The 23,119-nt window shown below is 68.9% G+C and overlaps 2 protein-coding genes across 7 annotated transcripts; both read left to right on the plus strand.

Moving 5' to 3' along the window:
* The first annotated feature begins 4,560 nt into the window (after nt 1–4,560).
* On the plus strand, nt 4,561–6,039 carry JUND (JunD proto-oncogene, AP-1 transcription factor subunit). The gene has a single exon (XM_030034112.2). It carries the CDS (start codon nt 4,770–4,772, stop codon nt 5,754–5,756), a length of 987 nt encoding a protein of 328 aa, XP_029889972.1. The 5' UTR covers nt 4,561–4,769; the 3' UTR covers nt 5,757–6,039.
* A 5,069-nt stretch (nt 6,040–11,108) lies between these two features.
* On the plus strand, nt 11,109–21,872 carry PDE4C (phosphodiesterase 4C). 6 transcript variants are annotated; one of them, XM_030034043.1, is made up of 17 exons: nt 11,109–11,180; nt 11,752–11,801; nt 12,410–12,630; nt 16,743–16,931; nt 17,020–17,056; nt 17,167–17,231; nt 17,353–17,402; nt 17,977–18,122; nt 18,253–18,346; nt 18,875–19,053; nt 19,137–19,235; nt 19,307–19,471; nt 19,555–19,654; nt 19,744–19,898; nt 19,984–20,106; nt 20,312–20,494; nt 20,567–21,872. In XM_030034043.1, exons 2-17 carry the CDS (start codon nt 11,760–11,762, stop codon nt 21,077–21,079), a joined length of 2,361 nt encoding a protein of 786 aa, XP_029889903.1. In that variant the 5' UTR covers nt 11,109–11,180; nt 11,752–11,759; the 3' UTR covers nt 21,080–21,872. The 6 variants fall into 6 exon arrangements, with proteins under 6 accessions (XP_029889903.1, XP_029889899.1, XP_040984058.1 ...); XM_041128124.1 differs by lacking the exons at nt 11,109–11,180; nt 11,752–11,801; nt 12,410–12,630 and adding exons at nt 13,248–14,059; nt 14,184–14,790; XM_030034041.2 differs by lacking the exons at nt 11,109–11,180; nt 11,752–11,801; nt 12,410–12,630 and adding exons at nt 13,249–14,059; nt 14,184–14,790 and having other exon boundaries at nt 18,013–18,122.
* The last annotated feature ends 1,247 nt before the right edge of the window (nt 21,873–23,119 follow it).

A 23,119-nucleotide genomic window follows, 5' to 3' on the forward strand; every position in this document is an offset into this window, starting at 1 on the left:
TGAGGCGTTAACCGGCAGCGCCGGCGCTCGATCCCCGTCCCGGGCGGGCCGGCTTCTGCCAAGGAGCCAATTCCAGACGATGGGAACAGGGCACGCGTGTCCTCCCTCCTGGAAACTCGGTCTCAACGTAAACACCCGTGTGGCATTTTAACAAAGTCCAAGCTGAGCCCTGTGTCAGACTTTCCCTTCCCAACCTGCTCCCTCCCTTTCGAGTCCCTCTAGCCACAGAAACTCCATGTGTTACAGCTGCCCTCGTGAAAAAGGAAACGACTGCAGCGCTGTCTGGATTTAAGGTCTGTTCTGGCCAGATAAATCTTCACCGCAACAATGGGACCTTTGGCTTCGGCTCAGGGTAGAGTCCTCCAAGTATGCCTTATCTCCTGGCGAAGCTCTGGGGTCAGGTGTTGGAGCTCGTTAAGTTCTGCTTTTGTTTAATTACAGCCTTCCCTGCTTGTCTCCCCCCTTCCTTTTTCCACCTCTGTAGGAAAATTTTTGTCCCACGCTGCGGCGCAGCCCCTGCGAGGGCAATTGGCCCCACGCGGCAGCAGGTTGGGTGGAAGATGGCTCCGTGTAAGAGCGGCATCGAGCCTGGGCATCGACGCGACGCTCATCTTTGGGCCTTTCTGCCCCGAAAACGGGTGTCTGGGGCTGTCGTGTGCTCCAGCCCTGCCCCACAGCAGCGCAGCAAGGGGTGTGGGGAGGCGAGCCATGACTGAGAAGAAAAAAAAAAAAAAAAAAAAAAAAAAAAAAAAAAAAGCAACCCAAACCAGGGAGGAGGAAAAAGGTCTGAGCCTTGCTGTCGGCGTGGGTGGGTGTGCGCAGCCTGGCAGGGCGAACGTGTCCCGGCCGGAAAGACGGGCTGGGCTGGGGGGGGACCAAGCAAAGGCCACCGTGGAAACCCTCCCTGCTCCTTTTGCCCCTGACGTTTTCATGGCGGCCGAGCCGGTGGCAGCCCCGGCAGCCGTGGGGCCGTGTCTCCGGCGCTGGTGCTGTGGCATGGCGCTGCTGGCCGCCCCACGGTGACTCATAACTTCTGTGCCTCGCCGGGGAGGCAGCACAGGAATAGTTACACACCAGCCGCCTGCGACGCGGAGGGAGTGGCTGCCGAAATATTTCAGGGTTGCGCTAAGCAACTAAAAATACACGTCAAACCCTCCTCCTCCTCCTTTTTCCTTTTAAAACGTGTTTTCTTTCTTTCTTTCTATTTTTTTTTTTTTTTTTTAAGTTCTTGTTTTTGATTGTTGGAGGCCCCTGCGTCTGGGGGCAACGCGGCCCCTCGGGGCTTCCTCGGGGACCTGTGTGGGTTTGGGGCAAGCGCTGGCGGCCGGCGACTTCTTGTTTTCCCGGCTTGGTTCCTCTCTCCCTCCCTGCGGCGATGACTAAGAGGCGGCTTCCCCTGTGTGCCCGGTGCCCGGGGTGCAAATCCCGGGATGGCAAACGCTCTCCTGCTTGTTCCCGTTCTGGGGAGAGGCTCGGTGTGCCGGGAGGGCAGGGGGATGCGGGTGCATCCACGGTAACTCGTGGGCATCTTGCTTTGGGTCCTGCCCGCGTCCTCGGTCGGAGCTGTGGGTGTCGAGCGCCGGCGCGGCACCTTGTCCCGGGCTCCCGGCTGGAGCGGCGGAGCGGGATCGGGTGCTGCCGGTGTAATGGAACCGGTTGCGCTCAGGGAATGGTCCCGTTGGGGCCGAGGAAATGGGGAGAGCAGGAACCGCGTGGGGACCCGCCGCGCCGGGAGGTGCGAGGATGCTCTGGTGAACGTGGCCCCGCTCGAGGCTCGTCGTGCCTCGCCGAGGTCCGGCGGCGGCGTGGGTTCCTCCGAAATCCTTGCTGCCTGCTCCGGGGTAAATATAGCCCGGCTGGCAGGTGGCAAGGCGCAGCGTGACTCAGTGGGCGCTCGCGGGGCCGAGCCGGGCTCCGACGCCTCTGGGAATAGCAGCTTCGGTCCCCAGCCGAGGTGATGGTGGCACTCGCCACCGGCTCCGTGGACGGGGACCGCCCCACTCGTGCTCCCCACGGGTCTGCCCTCCCGGCAGGCGGAAGGGGCAGCTGAATCATGACCCTCATTAAACGCTCATTAGGAAAATGAAGATGCCGGCTTGCCGCGGGCATCGGGCTGCCACCTGCGAGACAACCTGCGGTGTCTCCGGTTTGGGGACAAGGGACGTGCGGGACGAGCACCAGCGGTGACAGGGTGGGAGCGCGTGGGGTGTGGGGGGGGGACACACACACAACAGCGTGAGCACCCCGGGGTGCTGCGACCCTCAGGATGAGATGCCGGGGGGGCGGTGGGGTTTTGCCGGCAGGCGCCGGCGGCTGGACCCGGCCGGAGCGCGGCTCGTGGCTCGCATCCCTGGCCACCGGCCAGCCGCTCTTCCAAGGGAGGCCCCGGGGCCGGTTCGTTCCTCCCTGCAACTGATTAAAGCACCTACGGCCAAAGCTGGTTCTCGTTTCGTCCCGCCGCAGCCCGGATTGCGATGGTGGGGGGGGGGACACACACACGGGACGACACGCGGCACACGGGGGTGCGGGCAGGAGCACGTACGTGGGTGCCCGTGGGGCGTACACCAGTGACCGTGGGGTGCGGGCAGCCGTGTCCACGGGTGCGTCGCTGGTCCGGGGAGGGGGGGGGGTGTCCCTGTGTGGTGTCAGGGTGGAGCTGCCCCCCCCCTGCCCCGGTCCCTGTCTGCGTGTGTGTGTCCGTGTCCCCCCCACCCAAGTCCTTGTCCCTCGCTGGCCGGGTTTCGTCAGGACGGAAAGTCTGAACCTGCCGGTCCGGCCGCCGGCCGCACCCCTAATGACGGGTTTGCAGTGGAAACATGGACGGCGGCTTCACCTGGGAGCTCCTCGCCGGCCCGACCCGCCGAGGACACCGGCACCGGCACCGGCGCCTCTGCCGCCCTCCCTGGGTCAGGACGCCGGGGCTGGCGGGGATGGGAGGACACCAGGCACGGGGCTTGGTCACGCTCTGGTTTATTTGAGGTTTAATCGACTGAGTTTATTTGGGATTTAATTAATTGCAGCTGTGGGGCGGGGGGAGGGGAGGTCGCCGTCAGTCTCGTGCCTCGGTTTCCCCGGTGCCGGCACCGCGTGTCCCGGCCCCGTCCTGGTTGTCACCCGCGTGTCCCCCGCGGGCTGAGCTGTGCCGTGGCCTGCGCCGCGTGCCGTGCCGGTGCCCGGTGCCGTGCCGTCCCCACGCCGCGGCCCGCTGTGCCAGTCGGGCACGCCGGGACACGGGCTCCTCGCTGCCCTTGCCCACACCGGGAGGGCAGAGGGCACAGGGCCGACGCGGCACCGGCACAGCCGTCAACCTCCGGCCTGGCACCGCCGGCACAGGGTCCCACCGGGCCCCCCGCTGCCCCCCCCCCCCCCCCGGAGCTGCCACCGCTGATTTATTCGCCCTCGTTAGCGCAGGCCTGGAACCATCTGGCTGCAATCAGAGGCGGCTCGGCGTCACCCCAGCCCCGGCGTCCCTGCGGTCCTGCCGTGCACCGCGTGGTCCGGTGGGGGGGGGGGGGCGAGCGGTGCCGGGACCCCTCGGCCTGCGCCGCGGGGGCCGCATCCTGCCGGTGCGGGGGGGTTATCGGTGGTGACGTCAGCCGCTGACGCCGATCCACCCCCTCAGCCGCCCGCGGGCTTGGCCGGCCGTGACGTGCGCCATTGCCGCCGCCACCGTTGCCGCCGCTTAACTCCTTCCCCGCTGCCGGTTGAGCGGGGGGGGCCCATGGGGGGGGGTGGGGGGCCAGGCCCGGTTGACCCACCGTGCTGTGGCACCGGGCCCAGCCGGAGCAGGCCGGAACCGCGCTGGCGTGACCCCCACGGTGAACCGCGGTCGGCCACCCGCCACGCGGCGGTGCGCACCGGTGCTCGCTGGGCAAACCCCGCCGTCCCCGGTGCTACCGGGGGACGCGCCGGCGGCAAACGTCGGGGCTGCGGTGCCGGGGCGGGGGGGGTGTGTGTGTGAAACACGGTGAGAAGGGAGGTGCCGGGGGCACGCACGCCACGGCGGCCCCGTCCCACCGGGGCACGGACCGGGTGGGCAGGCCCCGGTGTGCCCGGGTACCGAACGGCCCCGCTGCCGGTGTAGCCGCCGGTCCGGCCCACGGCGGGGGGGGGGGGGGGGGGGTGGGATGTGTGTGCGTGTGTCACGTCCTGGCCACCACCGGAGGGTCCCGCCGGGGCGGCCCGCTGCGTTTATTGATTTATCGCGCCCTTTTCCAGACGGTTCCCGGTGCCCGGTTCCCGGTGCCCGCCGAGGCCCCGCCCCTCCCTTTGTGCCCATCAGCCCCGGCGGGGCGCGCGGCGCGCCACGTGACCGCCCCTCCCCCGCCCCTGACGTCAGCCCAGGGGCCCTCGCGCTGTTGTCCCGTTTACCCCGCCGGTCGCCGGGGCGACCGGCGGGGCCAGGAGGTGGGCGTGGCCCCACCTCCCCGGGGCGGAGGCCCCTCCCCTTCTTTATGCAAAGGACGGCGGGCGAGGACGTCATCTGCAACCAATAGGAGCTCGGCGCGGTGAGGTCACCGCGCCGGCGCCGCGTATTTAAGGCAGCGCGGGGGCCGCGGCGGCGGCAGACGCGTGTGTGCGCGCGCGCAGGAGCCGGGCAGCGGCCGGTGCTTACCGGCGCCTTTTCCCCCCCCCTCCCTTCCCCCTCCCCTCCCGTTTGCCCCGGCGGCGGCGTTCGCCCCGTTCCTTTTCTTTCCTTCCTCACCGCCCCCCCCCCCTCTTCCCCCCGCCCCGGCCCCGTTTCCCCCGCAGCCGGGCGGGGGAGGAGGATGGAAACACCCTTCTACCATGATGATGTGTTGAGCGGCCTCGGCAGCGGCTTCGCCCCGTCCTCCGGTAGCAGCGGGCTCCTCCTGCCCTTCCCCGGCGGCGGCAGCATGATGAAGAAGGACGCTCTCGGAATGGCCTTACCGGAGCAGGTGGCTGCGGCTTTGAAAGCACCGGGTTCGGCGAGCGGTGAAGCGGCGGGATTGCTGGGTTCGGCCGAACTGGGTTTGCTGAAGTTGGCGTCTCCCGAGCTGGAACGGCTCATCATCCAGTCCAACGGGTTGGTGACCACCACCCCGACCAGCGGGCAGTTCCTCTACCCCAAAACGGCCGCTTCCGAGGAGCAGGAGTTCGCCGAGGGGTTCGTTAAAGCGCTGGAGGACTTGCACAAGCAGAACCAGCTGGGCGGCGGCGCGGCGGGGAGCGGCGGCGGCGGAGGAGGAGGCGGCGGCGGCGGTGGAGGAGGTGGAGGAGGAGGAGGCAGCGGTGCGGGCGAGCTGCCCGCCGCCGGTCTGGCCCCGGAGCCTCCGGTGTACGCCAACCTCAGCAGCTACCCGGCGGTGAGCTACGCCGCCGATCCCGGCCCCTTCGCCGCGCCTCCTCCGCGGCTCCCCCCGCCGCCGCCTCCACCACCTCCTCCACCGCCACCGCCGTTAAAGGACGAACCTCAGATCGTCCCGGAGGTGCCGAATTTTGGGGAAAGCCCACCCCTTTCCCCCATCGATATGGACACGCAGGAACGTATCAAGGCGGAACGAAAAAGGCTGAGGAACCGCATCGCCGCTTCCAAATGCCGTAAGAGGAAGCTGGAACGAATCTCCCGCCTGGAGGAGAAGGTGAAGAGCCTCAAGAGCCAGAACACGGAGCTGGCCTCCACCGCCAGCCTGCTCCGGGAGCAGGTCGCCCAGCTCAAGCAGAAGGTCCTCAGCCACGTCAACAGCGGCTGCCAGCTCCTGCCCCAGCACCAGCACCAGGTGCCGGCTTACTGACCCCCCCCCCGCCTCCCCCACGGGGGGGGGGGGGGGGGGACCGAGGGGAATTCCCCTCACGTTTCACCGCGAACGGACTTGAGGGGAGGGAGAGGACGGTGTTCCTGAGGTGGGGATGGCGGGGGGGGGGGAAGCTGTGGGGGCTGCCCAGCAAACGGACTGAGGGGGAGCCCGAGCCGCCCCCCCCCACACACACACTCCCCACCCGCGCCCCCGCCGGGACTGGCGGGCCCCCGCGCCCGAGACATTCCAGTCAGGCCCCAGTAAAACCCCGCGACACGGAGACCCGCTTCTCGCTGTCTGCTGCGCCGAAGGGGAGCGACGCGGGGGGGGGGGGGGGTTGGTTGGTTGTGGGGTGGGTTGATTTTTTTTTGGGGGGGGGGGGGAGGAAGGGACGGATGGGCCCGGCGGAGCCTGGCGCGGCGGCGCGGGCAGGAAGCGGCGCGGCCGGCTGCCATCTTGGGGCGGGTGGGGGAAGGACGGGGACGGGTGAGGGGGGTCGGGGTGTGGGGTGCTGGTAGGGAGAGGGGGGGGGTTACCCCCTGGGAGACCCTGGGGGGGGGGTGCGAGGGGGGTTAGGAGGGTGTTGGGGGGGGGGGGCTCTGGGGTTGCTGGAGGGTGTTGGGGAGGAGGGATCTCATTTGGTGGTAGTGGAGGGTTTGGATGTTGGGGGGGGTCCTGGGGTTACCGGGGATCCCTTGGGGGGGTGTTTGGGGTTACTGGGGGTACCTTGGTGGGGGGGGGGTGTTTGGGGTTACTGGGGGTCATTTGGGAGGGCGGGGGGTGTTTGGGGTTACTGGAGGTCCCTTGGGGTGGTGTTTGGGATTACTGGGGGTCCCTTGGTGGTGGTGGGGGGTGTTTGGGGTTACTGGGGGTCCCTTGGGAGGGAGGGGGGGTGTTTGGGGTTACTGGGAGTCCCCGTGGGTGGGGAGGGGAACCCAGCTGCTGGTCCTGGCTGCAGCTCTGTCCTGGCTGCTGTCCTGCCAGACCCCTGGGGGGCAGCTGGTGCCTCCATGGGGGGGGTTCACCACCCCCACCCCCCCACACGCACTGCCCTGGCACCCTGGGGTCACCCCACGGGGCCCGGTTGGGCCCCAGCAAAGGCTGGGCCTCCGCAGCTCCTCCCCGGACTTCGGCAACCGGCCTTCGCTTCCCGGCACCACCGTCGCTGCTCCTCCTCCTCGTCCTCTTCCGCGTCCCCCACCTGCGAGGCCTGGTCCCCGCTCCATCCCACCGAGCGGCACCCAAGGGACGGACCCTCTTTTCCCTGGAGCGTTTGGGGACGGTGGGACTCGACGGCAGGGAGATCGGCCTGGCAGCCGTTGGCCTGCTCTGGCCTGTTTCAGCCGTGGCGTGCCGAGCGAGCGGTGCCATACTGTGCCAACACCCAGGATCGCCCTGCTGGCAGGGAGCCCGGCGTGCTGGGGCCCTGCCATGGGTGGTGGCGGGGGAGAGCGTGGCCTCCCCGGGGACCCGGTACGGTGCCGGGCTGGCTGCGGTTTGCCGTGCGGAAGCGCCCTTCCCCGCCGCGCGGAAGCAGCCCCGTGCCGGCATGGCCGTGCTGCGCCCCGGATGTGGTGTTGGCTTCGGCACGGAGACGGACGGGGTGGTGTCCCCCGGTCCCCCCCCCAGCGCAGCTCCTCCAGCAGCAGCTCCGGTGTCCCCGTGTCCCCACATCCCCACGTTTCCAGGTCCCTGTGTCCCCAAGCCCCTGTGTGCCAACATCCCCGAGTCCCAGAATCCCGATGTCCCCAGATCCCGTTGTCCCCACGTTTCCCCCCCCCAAGCATCCCTGTGTCCCCACCCTGACCCTTGTCCTCCTCGGGGTGATGCAGGCAGGGTTGGTTCCCCGGGGTGGCCTCACGGTCCGGGGGAAACTGAGGCACGGTGTGTACGGGTGTGTCTGTGTTGCCGGGGGGGGGGGGCTGTGAGATCCTCCCGGGGTCCGCAGGGTCCCCGGGGCTGCGGCACGGCCCCGGGAGCTGGCAGGGAGCGTTGGCGGGCGGGATCGCCCCCGCCTCCCCCGGGGCGGATAAAGGCGGCGGGCGGACGGCGTGGCCCCGGGACGGCGGCATGGCCCGGGGTCCGCTCCTCCTGCTGCTCTGCTGTGCCTCTGCCCTGCTGGCTGCAGGTACCGGGGGATGGAGCGGGGGGGGGGGGGGGGGGCACTTGGGGTTTGTGCACCCCACGAAGGCGGGGGGGGGGGGGGGGGCTGCGTGCTTCCCGGTGGCACCGGGAGGTGGGTCCGTGGCCTTCCCCGTCCAGCCCCGCAGCACCGGGCGGCGGGGTGGGGGGCGTCCGGGAGGTACGGGGCAAAGCGGGGGGTGTCCATGTGCTCCCCCATGCCCTGCACTCATGGGCTCAGTGTGTTCTGGGGCCACCGGGCGCTGGGAGGGAGGGAGGGAGGGGGTCACCGGGGGGGGGGTCCTGTCCCGCTCAGCCTGGGCCCGGGGGTTGCAGCGGGGCCGGATCCAGCCCTACGTGGGGCAGCCGGGGACGTGTGGCACAGGGGTGGGCTGCACCCACTCCCCGGGGGGCATTGGGGACTGAACCCCCAGGGATTCACCAGGCTGGAGGCGAGCACCCTGCTCCTCCCCGCAGCTGGTAGCGCCGTGGGACAGGATACAACCCCGGTGCTGCCAAACCGGCTGGGCCGGCTGGCGCTCGCGGTGGCGTGGGTGCTCCGGCACCGCCTTGGCATTCTGGGGGCAAAGGGCCTCGGTACCCTGTGCGGCTGGCGGCCGTCCTGCACCGTGTTCCCCCTGATTCCAGCCTGGGTCCTCAGCAGCCCCCACCCCGCACCCCGAAGTGCCTCGGCTCACCCGTCTCGGCACGGAAGCTGGCACCCAACGCTGGGTGCTTGGCCCCGGGTTCACCGCCATCCCGGCATAAGGTGGCAGCTTGGGTGGGAACGGCCTGTCCCGGTGGACCTGGCGGCTGTGGGGACCCCCAGCACCCAGCCACGCCGGTCCCCCTGGGTGCTGGCGCTGGGTGCTGGCTCTGCCATGTGGTATTTTGCTCCGGTGTCCCCCGGTGGGGCCAGGCTGGACCCGCTCCTCCTCTTGCGCAAACAGGACTCTGGCGGATAAGGGCACTGCCCAGCAAATGCTGCCGTGTCCCGTGCGCCCACGGCGGAGCCCCCCTCACGGCCCAGCCCCAAGGGTGTCCAGTGGGTGCCGCGAGTGCCGGGCTGGCACATGTCCCTGTGCCGTGGCACATGCCCGCCGCTGCCGCATTGCTCTGCTCGTCCCCGGCGGCGCTGTGCCCGTGCTTCAACAGCTTGGGAGGCTCTTCCTGACCCTGGATTTCTGGGATCTGATAATGGCTAAATCCCAGTTTTCTGGTCCTCTGTGTGTGGTGAAACCACCTGGAAAATGAGCACCGCAAGGCTGGGAGATGGGGCAGGCACTGCTGCCCTTTCTGGAGCCCTGCCTGTCCCCCCCCCGCCCACCAGGGTGCTGCCGTGTCCTTGCCGACCAGTTCTCTCCTCCACACTTCAGACACAGGACGTGGCATCAATGCCAGCAGCACAGTGTCTCTAAGCAGCTCAGGGACAACCGTGGCACCGTCTCCATCCATGACATCGGGATCAGCAACACCTTCATCTCCACCCAACACGATCACAGCACCATCTCCATCCACGAAACTGGGCTCAGCAACACCTTCATCTCCACCCAGTACGACCACGGCACCATCTCCATCCACGAAACCGGGCTCAGCAACACCTTCATCTCCACCCAGTACGACCACGGCACCATCTCCATCCACGAAACCGGGCTCAGCAACACCTTCATCTCCACCCAGTACGACCACGGCACAATCTCCATCCACGAAACTGGGCTCAGCAGCACCTTCAACATCTCCACCCAACACGACCACGGCACTGTCTCCATCCACGAAACCGAGCTCAGCAACACCTTCATCTCCACCCAACACGACCACGGCACTGTCTCCATCCACGAAACCGAGCTCAGCAACACCTTCATCTCCACCCAACACGACCACGGCACTGTCTCCATCCATGAAACCGAGCTCAGCAACACCTTCATCTCCACCCAACACGACCACGGCACTGTCTCCATCCATGAAACCGGGCTCAGCAACACCTTCATCTCCACCCAACACGACCACGGCACCGTCTCCATCCCACCCAACTGTGCCCAGCTCCCCGTCCACAGGGCATCCATCCAGCTCGACGGCAGCGCCAGCCCCGACCTCGCCTGGGCCCTCCAGGCCCCCTCCTGCTCCCAGCTCGCCAGCGCCCACTGTGAGCCCCAGTCCCAGCAGCTCCAGAACAACACCGGTCATCGGCACCAGCACCGCAGCCGGCAACTCAGGTGAGAGCCAGGCTGGGGGGGCACTGTGCAGGCAGGGAGCCCCCAAACCTGCCCGTGGCCATGGGCATGGCAGCAGCCCCGGGTACCCCCTAGACCCCCCACTCAGGGGCTGTGCCCAGAGCCCCCCTAGGCTGCCCCGTCCTCCTTGGGGGGGGGGGGATTTGAAAGCTCCCCCAGCCTCTGTATAGCAGAAGCCCAGCTGGGGAGGGTGGGGGGGCCCCAGGCTGGACCCCGCGGGTGGAGGTGACACAGGAGCTGGGTGCCAGGTCTGTGAGGGGTGGGATGGTGGTGGGGGGGGGAGCTGGAGCCAGTCTTGAGCCCCCTTCTCGCCCCGAGAACCGCCGCCGTGGTGCTCAGAGGCCAGGCACGAGGCTCAGCAGTGCCGGGGGGGGTCACAGGGTGCCCGTCTCACCCCTGCAGCGCAGCCCCCCGCCAAGCCTGACCCCGGCATGGTCATCGTCATCTGCCTCTTCGTCTGCGTACTGGTGGGGGAAGCAGCGATATTGCTGGTGTGGCTCTGCCGGCGTCGGACCCCCGGCTTCCATCACCTGGACGAGGTGCCCATGGTGCGTGGGGGGGGGGGCCGGGGAGCAGCGGGGGGGGCAGTGGGGCCAGGCTGTGGGTGCTCATCCTGCTCTCTCTCTTCCTTAGAGCAAGGTGACAGAAGGGTCCCCCATCACCCACCACGCACCCAGGTTGACCCCCACCACCACAGCCCCCCAGGCTCCCCACACGGCTGAATAAAGAAGCTGCTGCCTTGGCTCTGGTTTCCCGCTTGTCGTGTGCTCTGCTCCCCGCCTGGGGAAAACCCCCGGTCCCGGGGGGGGGGGGGAGGCCCTGACAGTTTTTTGGGGTCCCCCACACCGGGCTGGAGACCCTGGGGTGCCCCTAGGCCGGACAGGGTGGGTGCGGGTTGCGGTGCAGTGGTGCGCAGGGTGGTGGGGGCCGCGTAGCCCCCCCCCGGCGGGGTGGGATGGGAGGGAGCGAGCGGCCAGGCACGCACGTCGCCTTCCTTCTGCTCCGTTGCACTCGGCCGGGGCCGCGGCACGTTGCGAGGACCGTGGCACACCGCGAGGACCGGGCACCGGTAAGGGGCTGCGGGCGAGGGTGGGGGGCTGGCGGCAACACGGACCCCCGTGCCGGGGCTCGGCATCCCCCGGCCTTGGGTTAAGGCTGCTCCCGGTGCCGGCTGGAACGTGGGGGGCTCAACCCCAGGGGACGGGGGGGGGCTCCGTAGGCACAACCGGCTGAGCCACCCCCGGTGCGCCCCGGTTCCCCGGGGACGGTGGGTAACGGGTGCCCGTGGTTGATCATTAACGTGGTGCCAGCGGGTTCGCGGTGTGGCGGGTGCTGCGGGCTGGGGGGGGGGCCATCCCCGTGGCCTCGGGTCTACGTCCCCCGGGTGGCCCATCCTCATCCAGCCCTTGGGGGCACCGGAGGTTTGGGGGGGGGGAGAGGGAGCTGTGCCGGGGCGGGGGGGCCGGTGCGGAGCCCTGAAACCCGAGGCGGGGGCTGAGCCCGGGCAGCCGCCACGGCTGAGACCCGGTGCCCGTAAATCACGGGCGGGAGGAACCCCCGTGTCCCGGCCCCGGGGGGGGGGGGGGTCCTGCCGCTGAGCCCCCACCGGCCGCGGCTCCCGGAGCTCCCCCCCCCCGCAGGGACGGCGATGAGACGGAGCCGGACGGCACTGCCCTTCCTCGGTGCGGAGGTGAGACCGGCACCGGGACCGGGACCGGGTGTGGGGGGGGGACACACACACGACCGGGGGGGGGGGGGGGTGTTCCCGAAGGGGGTGTCCCCGGTACGAACGTCCGAGCGCCGGGCCCCCGGGCAACAATAACCGGGATGGCGGCGCTCAGCAGGAGTTAATTATCCCCTTAATGGGCGGTTAATTATTAGTCACCTCTGTGTAATTGCGCGCCGGCTCCGGGGTTTTTTCCGGTGGAGTCCCGGGGCGGGGGGGTCCCCTCCGGTGGCGACGGGGGGTGTCCCGGCGGCTCCGTGCGCTGTGGACCGAGCCGCTCCCGGTACATCGGCTGCGTCCTTGGCCCCGGTGTCCCCCCCTCCCCGGCCCGGGTGCCCCCCCCCCCGCCCCGGGCCCCGGTACCCCCGGGGTGCAGCGCGGCACCGTGCTCGGCAGGGGGAGCCCGCGCGCTACCGGCGCCCGGTGATGGGGAGGGGGGGTCCCCGGGGGAGGGAGGGACCCCCGTGCTGCGGAGGGGACACACACACACACAAGACACCGGGCAGCAGCACCCCGCAGAGCTCCCCGGTACCGGTACCCGCGCCCCTCACCGCCGCCCCGTTTCCCCACAGCGCTGCCGCGACGCCACCGATACCGCCCCGTCGGGACCGGGAACGGGACCGGGAACGGCGGTAGGAGCCGTCCGCCGGCGTTTCTCCGGGAGCCCCTTGCTGCCGCCGTTGGGATGCCGGTTGGCGGAGGCGGCCCGCGGTCCCGAGCCCGAGGGTAGCCGGGTGGTCTTCACCATCGAGGAGAGCGGCCCCAGCAGCGGCGACGAATCCGAACCCCCCCGGTAAGAGTGGAACGGGGAGGGGGGGAGGTGTTTGCTGGCCCCGGTGGTACCGGGATGGAGTTACGGGACAGGTCGCTGCCGTCGGTACCGCCTCCGGTTTCAGCACCGGTGGGCGGACAGCGGCTCCGGGGCACCGGCACCGGCACCGGCAGAGCACCCGCTGCGGCACCGCTGGGCTTGGGACAAACCCCTCTGTCACCGTCGCCGCTGCTGCGGCCCCGGGATGTCCGTCCTGATCAGCGTCTGTCCCCGTCACCCCTGTCCCCGTCACCTCCATCCTCAACAGCCCTGTCCCTTCCGTCCCCGTCACCTCCGTCCCCGTCACCTCCATCCCCATCACCCCCATCCCTGTCACCCTGTCCCCATCACCTCCATCCCCAACACCCTTGTCCCTGTCCCCCATGTCCCCTCCATCTCCACCGACTCCATCCCCATCACCTCCGTCCACATCACCCCCATCCCTGTCACCCTGTACCCATCACCCATCCCGGTCCCCATCCCCTGTCCTCATCCTCCTCACCCCATCCTTGTCCCCATCCCCTGTCCCAGCCGGGCTGGCCTGGCCCTGGTTGGAGATGACCTCGGTCCCTCCCGCTTGTGGCTCGGCCCCAGCTGTGCTGCTGCAGGGTTATTTTTGGGCCATTCCCCCCCACACACACTCCCTGTGCGTGTCCCAGCCCGGCTTGTGGGGACAGCACGGGGCTGGCACGGCCGAGGGACCTGGCTCCGGTGTCACTCCCTGTCCACCCCCTGCACAGACACGTGTCCGGCGGGGACAGCCGCAGCCCGGGAGGGGACAGGGACTGGCTGTCCTGGGGACGGGGACTGGCTGTCCTGTGGCCAGTCCTGCCCCGGCTGTCCCAGGGACTGCTGGCTGCCAGGCAGCCCGGGGGGGGGGGGGGGGCCAGCTCTGCCCCCACCCCACTGTCCCCTGGTGTCCCTCTGTCCCAGTGTCCCTCTGCCCTGATATCCCCATGGTCGTGCTTGCAGTCCCTCGGAAGCGAGGGGGACCCCTCCACCGGGACCCCTATCCGGTGGGTTTCGGGGTCCCCGCAGGTGCTGCCGTGGCAGGGGGGGCCCCGTTGCCGTCCCTCCTGGGTCCCTGCCAGCTGCCGGATATTTTTGTGGCCGTCGGGAACAGCAGGTATCCATCCAGCTGCCTCAGCGGGGCCGTGGCGTCGGGCTGGGCAGATGCCAGCTCCCACGGCCGGGCTAGTGGCTCCCCCACGGGTGCCACTGCCACCGGCCGGGCCTCATCCTGCTGCTCCCTGTCCTTATCGGGCACGGCCCCAGGAGGGGGCTCGGCACGGCAGCAAGGAGGGGCTGGGGGCACGATGTGAGCCCTGGGGCGGGTTTGGCTCTCACAGGTCCCTCAGTGGCACCGTGGCACAGCCACACCGCATGTCCGGGATGCTCCAGGCTCAGACACATCACTTGGTGGCACCGTGGCACGGCCACACCGTGTGTCTGGGATGCCTCAGGTTCAGCTGTGTCTCCCCGTGGCACCGCGGTGTGTCCACACAGTGTGTCTGGGATGCTCCAGGTTCTGACACGTCCCTTGGTGGCACCGTGGCACGGCCACACCGTGTGTCTGGGATGCTCCAGGCTCAGCCGTGTCTCTCGGTGGCAGCGTGGCGTGTCCACACAGTGTGTCCGGGTGGCTCGGCGCTCAGCGTGTCATTTTGCCGTGTGTGTCCGGACAGAGCACCCCTGCCCTTTCGGGAGCAGCTGCCACCTCGGGGACAGCAGGGTGGCCGGTGGCACAGGGCCAGCGAGGGACCACGTGCCCGAGCAGCCGGGTGCACACCGGGCCGATGCAGCCGGGGGGGACCCGTTCCATGTGCCGGCTGCCGGAGCCAGACAGTTGTTTAATTTCCCAGGCGCGGGCGGGAGGGGGATGGAAAGTTTCCCGGGGCCGCCGGGGCAGGGGCTGGGACGGCCGCACGCTTCCTGCTCCGCACCGGCGGGCAGCGTGGCCTCGCCGCCGCGCCAGGGGTCCCTGAGCTGCGCCATGCTGCCCACCGCACACCACTCGCCGGGGACTTCACCGGCGACGTCCCCCCGCAATTCCCCCCGCAATTCCCCCGTCCTCTTCAGGAAACTCTTGATGAACCAGAGCATCCGCCTGCAGCGGCGCTTCACCGTGGCGCATCCCCTCTGGTAAGGGGGGGGGGACGCCGGCGGGTCCCCGGCAAGGGGCCACGCTCGGCCCTGGGCGGGCGGGAGGAGGCACCGGGCTGCGATGCCGGGACGGGGTCAGTGTGGACCCCCCCCCCCCCCCCCCAACGCTGTGTCACGTTCCCAGGGCTGTGGGGACATGGGGGATGAGCAGGGGACAGCGGGGGTCACCACGCAGCCGGGGGCTGAGCCAGGCAGGGGGGAGCCGCCGGTTGAGCGTGGCTGAGCACTGGCGCACTCATTGCAGCGATGGCCAGGCAGGGACCTGGCAGATGTGACGGGCGTCCGCCCCACAGCGGCGGGGGGGGGGCCGTGGCGGGGAGGGAGAGGGACTTTTCCCGGCACAGCAAGCCACCAAACCGCCCACCGCAGCACAGCCGGGCACCTCACCGTGCCCCCCCCCCCCCCCCCCCACTGGAGTTATATAGGGTTTGTTTTGGGGTGCCCCCCTGCCCACACCCCGGTGTGCCAGTGGGTGCCGGCCCCACCTGCGTGGGCGCTGTGGGGATCAGCAGATCCCTCCTCAGCAGCAACAGCATCTATTTATAGCGGCCCCCGGCCCCCCCCGCCATCACCACCGCCATCCGGCACCGCCTGGCGGTTATTAATGCCGACAGCCTGTCACCGAAAAAAGGGGGGGGGGGGATTAATTAGGCACCAGCCCTGGGGTGGGGGGCTCGTGTCCCCCCCTGCCCTCCCCGGGGGCTCGGGGTTGTCCCCTGGGGTGGCAGGGGGGGGGGGTCAGAGGTGGTGGCACGAGGCCGGGAACAGACACGGGCCTCACCAGCGAGGCCGTCGGAGCCACAATGCGGCTTTGTGTCCCCGGTACCATCGGGGACGTGAAGCAGAGGCAGGAAAACAAGGGGCTGCGGGACGGTATGACGCGGTGCCTGGCTGGCAGTGCCGCTGCTGGGGACGGCCACGCCGCGGGGATCGGGGTTACCGGCGGCGTTGCCGAAGCGGGGAGATGCTGCCGGGAAATCGGTGTCCGTCCCGGAGGCATTCCTGCATCGGGTAGGTGCCGAGTTCCCAGCGGCGCGATGGGGATGGGGTGGTCCCAGTGGTACCCCCCGCTTTCCCAGTTCGCCCAGCGCACCGGGGTGGCTCGTCCCCGTCCCCCCGCAGCGGTGGCGGCTGCGGGAAGGGACAGGGGCCGGGTGGCCCTCGCCGTGTCCCCGCGCGCAGTCTTTCCCATGACCCCGAGGCCAGCGGAGCAGGAGGAGGGTGAGGCGGCCGTGGCCACCACGGGGACACCGCAGGGTCGCTGTCCCTGTCCCCTGTCCCCCCACAGACCCGCGTGGCTGCCAGGTGGCTCTGGTTGGGGTGTCCCCAGGCCGCCACCAGCGCGTCCCCAAGGGTCGGGGTTTGGTTTTTCCCGGCGGTTTCTGTCCTTCGACGTCCCCTGGCTCTGTGCCGTGGCAGGGACGCTGTCCCCCTCCGTGGGACACGGTGCCCCGAGCCAGGGTTGATGGAGGCTTTGGGACTTTCGAGGACTTGGGACAATCGGGGACCGTGGTGCTGGGGACAGGGAGGGGATGGGGCGGGCAGGGGCCAGCCCTTCCCGGGGTCTCTGGAGCCGGGGGAGTTTGGGGCAGGGGGTCCTGTCCCACCTGGGTGACATGGGACAACCTGCCTTTGCTGGCCGGTGTCCCCAGTCCCAGACTCCACTGTGCTGGCAGGGTGCTGAGGGGGTCCGCGTGCACTGAGTTGTGCCTGTTCTCAGCACCGGGGTGAAGGAACCAGCGGGGCCGGGCTGGGCAGTGGCCGGTGTCACCGCAGGGGCCACCGAGCCGGGGCGTGCTGGGCTGAGCGGGACGGTGGCACAGAGAGCCTGGCAAACCTGGCGGCATCCCCCGGGCTGTGCCCCCGCACCCGTTGGCTGAGGTCCCCAGGCCACCCGCCCCGTGCCAGCCTCGTCCCCTCTCCCCTCGCAGCTTTGACCTGGAGAATGGCCCCCCCGGCCGGGCCACGCTGGACCCCCAGGCCAGCCCGGGCGCGGGGCTGGTCCTGCAAGGCACCTTCCCCCATGGCCAGCGCCGCGAGTCCTTCCTCTACCGCTCCGACAGCGACTACGACTTGTCCCCGAAAGCCATGTCCCGCAACTCCTCCATCGCCAGCGACCTGTGAGTGTGTCCCGTCCCGTCCCCCCCCCAGACTCCCCTGGGACCCCCGGTCCCCTCCCTGAGGCTCACGCTCCCTTTGTTCCTGCAGGCACGGAGAAGACATGATCGTCACGCCGTTTGCCCAGGTAGGTGCTGTCCCCACGCCCCGGCGAGGAGGGGACCTGGCCATGCACCCAGCACCGGGGTGGGTGTCCCGGGGTGGTCCGGCCGGCCCCAGTCCCCTCTCGCCTCCCAGGTCCTGGCCAGCCTCCGCACCGTCCGGAGCAACCTGACCCACCTCCAGGACCGCACCGGCAACAAGTGAGTCGGCCGTGGGATGGCGAGGGTGAGGGTCTCGCCTGGCTGGGGGACTCCGACCCGTGGCAAGAGATGGGCGCTGCCCTGGGGGTCCCGGTCGCTCAGCCCCTCCATGTTTTTACAGGCGAGCGTCGAGCAGCAGCCTGCCCTCCGGGAGCAAGGCCAGCCTCGTCGGTGAGTGCCGGAGAAGGGGGGGGGGGGAAGATGGGGGGGATGCTTTCGGGACGAGCTGTCTGTCCCTATATCCCTGGGGATGGGTCCCGCTGGGCCCTGCGGTGGGGGCAGAGCTGCGGCTTTGCCCTTTGGGATCCATGTCTGGTTTTCGGCAGCTCCTCCCGCCTGGCCGCCCTTCGCGCCGCGGCGGCGGTGGAAAGGCTCCCGTTGACGTCAAACCTTCCATTAATAAAACCCAGGCGGTTGAGCGGGGCCCCACGGGAGCCTGGCTGCCCTGGGGCTGGCCGTCACCCCACGGGGACGGCATGGCACGCCGTGTGCCGGGGCTGCTGTACGATGAGGATTGTGTGACAGGGCTGAGACCCGCTGCCCGGGGATGCTCGACCCCGGCCCCCGGCCCCGGCCAGTGCCCCGCATCCCCCTGTGCCCCCGGCCGCCCCGCTCAGGGGGTGATGTGAGCAGCCAAGCCGGTGAGCCCCCGGGCTCGGTGCGGCACAACCAACCGCCGGGGCTCGGGGCGCCGTGGCCGGGACCCTGCGTGTGCCCCCGCGCCGGGTCGCCGTGCCATCGGCAGATCCCTTGCCAAGCCGGTGGGTGCCCCTGGCAGAAGATGCCCATCAGAAGCTCTCGCGGGAGACCCTGGAGGAGCTGGACTGGTGCCTGGACCAGCTGGAGACGTTGCAGACCAGGCACTCGGTCAGCGAGATGGCCTCTAACAAGGTAAGAGTCCCTGGCACGGAGTCCCCCATCACCCTGGGGGGTACCCCTGTACCACAGACCCCCCCCCGGACGGGCAGCCGGGGGGTCCTGCTTGCCCCCCACACCGCTGAGCCCTGCTTGCTGCCCGCAGTTCAGAAGGATGCTGAACCGGGAGCTGACACACCTCTCGGAGACCAGCCGCTCCGGGAACCAAGTTTCCGAGTACATCTCCAGCACTTTCCTGGGTGAGGACCCCGCCCCGGGGACACCGCCTGGTGTCACCTCTCTGCCGGCAGCAGGGTGGGCTTCGCACCTGGGCACGAATCCTGTGGCACTGGGTGCCCGCTGGGGTGGTGCCAGCAGCTGGTGCTGCTTGCTTCTTGCAAAGAAATTCAATGGGGGGAGTGGAGCGGGGGGGTCTTTCCCAGGTGTCCCCATGGGATTTGCTGCCTTGGGGGGTGTCACGGCCTTTATCCTGGCTGGGAATGCTGGTGTATACTGGTGCCTACTGGTGCGCATCGGCGCACTGGGGCTGTCCCTGTGGCCCCGAGGGGTGCCCAGGGCAGGGTCTGGGTCCCATGGCAGGCGGTTGGCCCCGTGCAGGGGGGTGAGGGAAAGCGTTGGGTATCCCCCATGAAGCCCCCCCCGTTGCCATGGCGTCACGGTGCTATCCGTGCCAGCTGACATCATCGGCATGACCGGGGAGAGGGATGCTGGGGAGGGGGAGTGGGATCAGGCTCCCACCCTGCTCACGGCCCCCCATGCCGGCCCAGACAAGCAGCATGAGGTGGAGATCCCCTCGGCGCTGGCCAAGGACAAGGAGAAGGAGCGGAGGAAGCGCCCCATGTCCCAGATCAGCGGCGTCAGGAAGCTCACGCACGGCTCCAGCCTTGCCGCTGCCGGCATCCCCCGTTTCGGGGTGCGGACGGACCAGGAGGGGCTGCTGGCCAAGGTGGGCCCCAGCGTGGGTGACCCGGCTGACTGTGGGGTCCCCGGCGCTGGCCCCGCATGGACGTCTGTCCCTCTGGTCCCCAGGAGCTGGAGGACACCAACAAGTGGGGGCTCGATGTGTTTAAAGTCGCCGAGTACTCGGGCAACCGCCCGCTGACGGTCATCATGTACAGCATCTTCCAGGTGAGCATCCCAACAGGATGTCCCCGTCCCCGTGCCCGGATGGGGACGAGCCACCTCCCGCCTCCCTGCAGGAGCGCGACCTGATGAAGACCTTCCGCATCCCTGTCAACACCTTCATCACCTACATGCTGACGCTGGAGGACCACTACCACGCTGACGTGGCCTACCACAACAACATCCACGCTGCTGACGTGGCTCAGTCCACCCATGTCCTCCTCTCCACGCCTGCGCTGGAGGTGAGCCCTGGTCACCCGAGGCCACCAAGTCTGTCTGGCGGGGCCATAACACACCTGCAATGCCTTTTTTTTACCATTTCTAGGCTGTCTTCACAGACCTGGAGATCATGGCTGCCATCTTCGCCAGCGCCATCCATGATGTTGACCACCCTGGTGTCTCCAACCAGTTCCTCATCAACACCAGTGAGCCAGGGTGCAGGGATGGAGCTGGGGGGGCGCGGGGGACCCCGGCGTCCAGGAGCCACTTTGGGGTGACCGGTGCCATCTCACAGACTCGGAGCTGGCGCTGATGTACAACGACGCCTCAGTGCTGGAGAACCACCATCTGGCCGTGGGCTTCAAGCTTCTCCAGGAGGAGAACTGCGACATCTTCCAAAACCTGAGCAAGAAGCAGAGGCAGTCACTCCGCAAAATGGTCATCGACATGGTATGGGGTCGGCGGGGGGGATCTGGGCTGGGGGGGCTTTGTGGTGGGGTCAGGCTGAGCCCCGTTCCTGCCTTGCCCTGCCCAGGTGCTGGCCACGGACATGTCGAAGCACATGAATCTGCTGGCGGATTTGAAAACCATGGTGGAGACCAAGAAGGTGACCAGCCTGGGGGTCCTGCTGCTGGACAACTACTCGGACCGGATCCAGGTGGGTGTGGGGACACGGGTGGGGAAACCTTCCTGGAATTGCAGGTGTTGGTCCTGGCTCCGGCCAGGGCTGCCGGGATGTCCTGCTTGGTGCCACCACCCCTCCCAACCCCAGTTAGCCATGGCCAAGGGGGTTCCTGGCGCAGGGGTGGTGGCTCTGGGGGACAAAGGACTTTAGGTAAGCGATGCCGTGGCTGTGTCCGCAGGTCCTGCAGAACATGGTGCACTGCGCCGACCTCAGCAACCCCACGAAGCCGCTGGAGTTGTACCGGCAATGGACCGACCGCATCATGGTGGAGTTCTTCCGCCAAGGCGATCGGGAACGGGAGAAGGGGATGGAGATCAGCCCCATGTGCGACAAGCACACCGCCTCCGTGGAGAAGTCCCAGGTGGAGCAGCGGCGTGGGGCTGGGGGGGAGGCCACAGGGTCGGGCTGGGGGCTCAGGTCTGTCTTCCCCCAGGTGGGCTTCATCGACTTCATCGCCCACCCGCTGTGGGAGACGTGGGCCGACCTGGTGCACCCGGACGCGCAGGAGATCCTGGAGACGCTGGAGGAGAACCGGGACTGGTACCAGAGCATGATCCCGCGCAGCCCGTCCCCACCGCCCGAGGGACCTGGAGCGTCCCCCGCCACCACCGACAAGTTCCAGTTCGAGCTGACGCTGGAGGAGGAGGGCGAGTCGGACACGGAGCTGGAAGGGGCCGACAGCCCCTTGGATGATGACAACAGCGGCTCCAAGACACCAGCCACAGACGACTCGGAGTTGGCCGACACCGAGCATCTGTCACCCGGCCCCGGGGACCAAGATTCACCTGTCACCCACCCCAGGGACGTGGACAACCGGCGGGCGCTGGAGGGGACGCTGCCGAAGGACAGCGGTGGCGGCGGGTGCTCGGTGCCGGGGCCCGAGGGCAGCCAGGGCCTGTGCTTGGACACAGAGGGCAACGTCACATTCCTGCCCCTGAGCACGTAGCGGCACCGGCCGGTGGGTCCCCTCGCTGCTGCGGGGACGTGGGACCGGGCGCTGCCCTGGCAAGTGCTGGGGGCAGTGGGCTGGCAGCGGAGAGCACCGGCACCGCAGGGACCGGGGTGGCCGCCGGGACGTGGAAGGACCCAAAGCGTGTCCCCATGCAGGAGCTGGGCAGGTCCTGATGGGCACAAGGACGCTGCTCGCCCTCTCCCAGCAACTGTCTCCTGCTCCCACCCAGCGTCCCTGTGTACAGCTGCTGGGAAAGGTCCCTGTCCCCTTCAGACAGGGCTTGGGGACACTGTGCTCCTGCCCTATCCCAGCCCTGGGGACATCGTGCCCCACAGGGCTCCAGGAGGAGGTCCCCCATGGGGCCAGGCATAGCCAAAAGCATTTCGGCGTCTCTCCGGTTGGCCCCTTGCAGAACAGCAGCCCCACGGCGGGACGGCGAGGTGGGTGAAGGGTGCTGGTGACAGCCCCCAGCACGAGGGACCTCAGTGCGGCCAGGCACCAGGGCACAGCACGGGCACGAGTCGGTGGTTTATTTATTTGGGGATAGGTTCACTTTTTAAAGCCTTTTGTAGCTCACTTTTTAATACAAGCCTCACCTAGGCGCACTCACACGCGTTCCTGTGGCAGAAAGATGCATTTCTGCTCTGTGATCAGCACTCGAAATGCTGTGTTTGTACTTTGCACTTTGGGCCCCGGCGGGCACTGCAACGCCCGGGGCAACCGCCGGGGTCCTTTCGGTTTCTTCCTTCACCTTCCAGAGATTAAACCTGGTTTGTTCCCCCCAAAATGTGAGCCTTGCAAGTGCCTCTTTTTACTGTGCTGCTGGCAGGGGAGCCATGGTTGTGCCGGTCAGGCCAGTGGCCCCAGGGACCGGTGTGGTTGGTGGCCCTGTCTCCTGCCGGGCAGCAGGGAGGGCCCTGCTCCGTCTTTGAACAAAAGGGAGCTCCTCCCTGGAAACGTCGATCCATCACTGGCAAACACAACCGGCTAAGGTAAATATTTAATCGCCGGCTTGGCGTGGAGCAGAGCCCGGTCCCCCCTCTCTTCCGCATTGCTCCCAACGGTGATTTGTATCTGCAAACACGTCCCCACCCGTGGCACTGCCTTGGCATGTGGGGCCCCGCCAGCTCTCACCCCGCTGCCCGCCCTGTGCTCCCCCATCAGCAGTGAGGCCGTGGGAGCTGGATGTTCCTTTCCCAGCCCAGCCGGTTTCCAGGGCTTGGCCGGGAGTGCCGGGTGCCGCACGGGCGGGCGGGTGGCTCTGTCCCATCCCTGCCTTGCAGGTGGGTGCTCGGGCATCCCCCCCCTGTCTCCCAGCGGAGAGGGGCTGCGTGCTGGCAGGTCGATAGGAACCAGGCGAGGCTCCGTGCTCCCAGAGCTCCCTGGGTGGCCTCATGCTGCACCCAGATCCAGTCCTTGGCTCTCCGCCAGGCTGGGAGCACGGCAGGAGCTGGCAGGAAAAGCCCTTTTCACCCCTTGTTTGGCTGAGGGGCTTGCAGCATCCATGCACCACGGAGGGCGGTGGATCCCGCACCCGGAGGAGGTGAGGGGCAGTAGCTGGATCCATCCCTGCCTCCCGGTCGTGACTTGACGGACTGCCGCTGCAGTCCCTCTGCTTCTGGGTGCTCCGAGCCGTATTCCTGCTGGGGGTGCTGCCGTCGGGCAGCTCCAGTGCCCACCGTGTCCGTCCGGGTTCCAGGCAAAGCCCCAAAGAGCCAGGGGCATCCGGCTCCGTCCTCCCACAGGCTGTGGCATCCTCGGCGAGTCCCTGCGGTGGAGAGGAGCTGCACCAGGACGCAGGCCCTTGAGACCCCAATGGCCGACGTGCCGCCACAGGCAGGGCAGGGCAAGGCAGGGCCGGCCTAGGAGGCTCCAGGGGACTGCCGGGCTCCGGGCAGGGCAGAGGCAGGCCCGGGGCGAGGGCAAGGCCGGCGGGCAGGGGAACGCCGCTGCCCCGGGGCCTGTGGAACTCCCCCCCCCACCCCGGGTCGGGCCTCCGCCACCCTCCCGCGGGGCCGCCATATGCTGCCTCCC

This window comes from Aquila chrysaetos, chromosome 12 (genome assembly GCF_900496995.4).
Source record: "Aquila chrysaetos chrysaetos chromosome 12, bAquChr1.4, whole genome shotgun sequence".
Lineage (NCBI taxonomy): Eukaryota > Metazoa > Chordata > Aves > Accipitriformes > Accipitridae > Aquila > Aquila chrysaetos.

Bases quoted from the DNA above. Each gene is read 5' to 3' on its own strand.
- PDE4C (XM_041128124.1), top strand. From the start codon at position 13,822: ATGCCAGCTCCCACGGCCGGGCTAGTGGCTCCCCCACGGGTGCCACTG. The intron at 17,403-17,976 runs GTGAGTGCCGGA...TGCCATCGGCAG, and splicing joins GAGCAAGGCCAGCCTCGTCG to ATCCCTTGCCAAGCCGGTGG. The intron at 19,472-19,554 runs GTGAGCCCTGGT...TACCATTTCTAG, and splicing joins TCTCCACGCCTGCGCTGGAG to GCTGTCTTCACAGACCTGGA.
- JUND (XM_030034112.2), top strand. From the start codon at position 4,770: ATGGAAACACCCTTCTACCATGATGATGTGTTGAGCGGCCTCGGCAGC.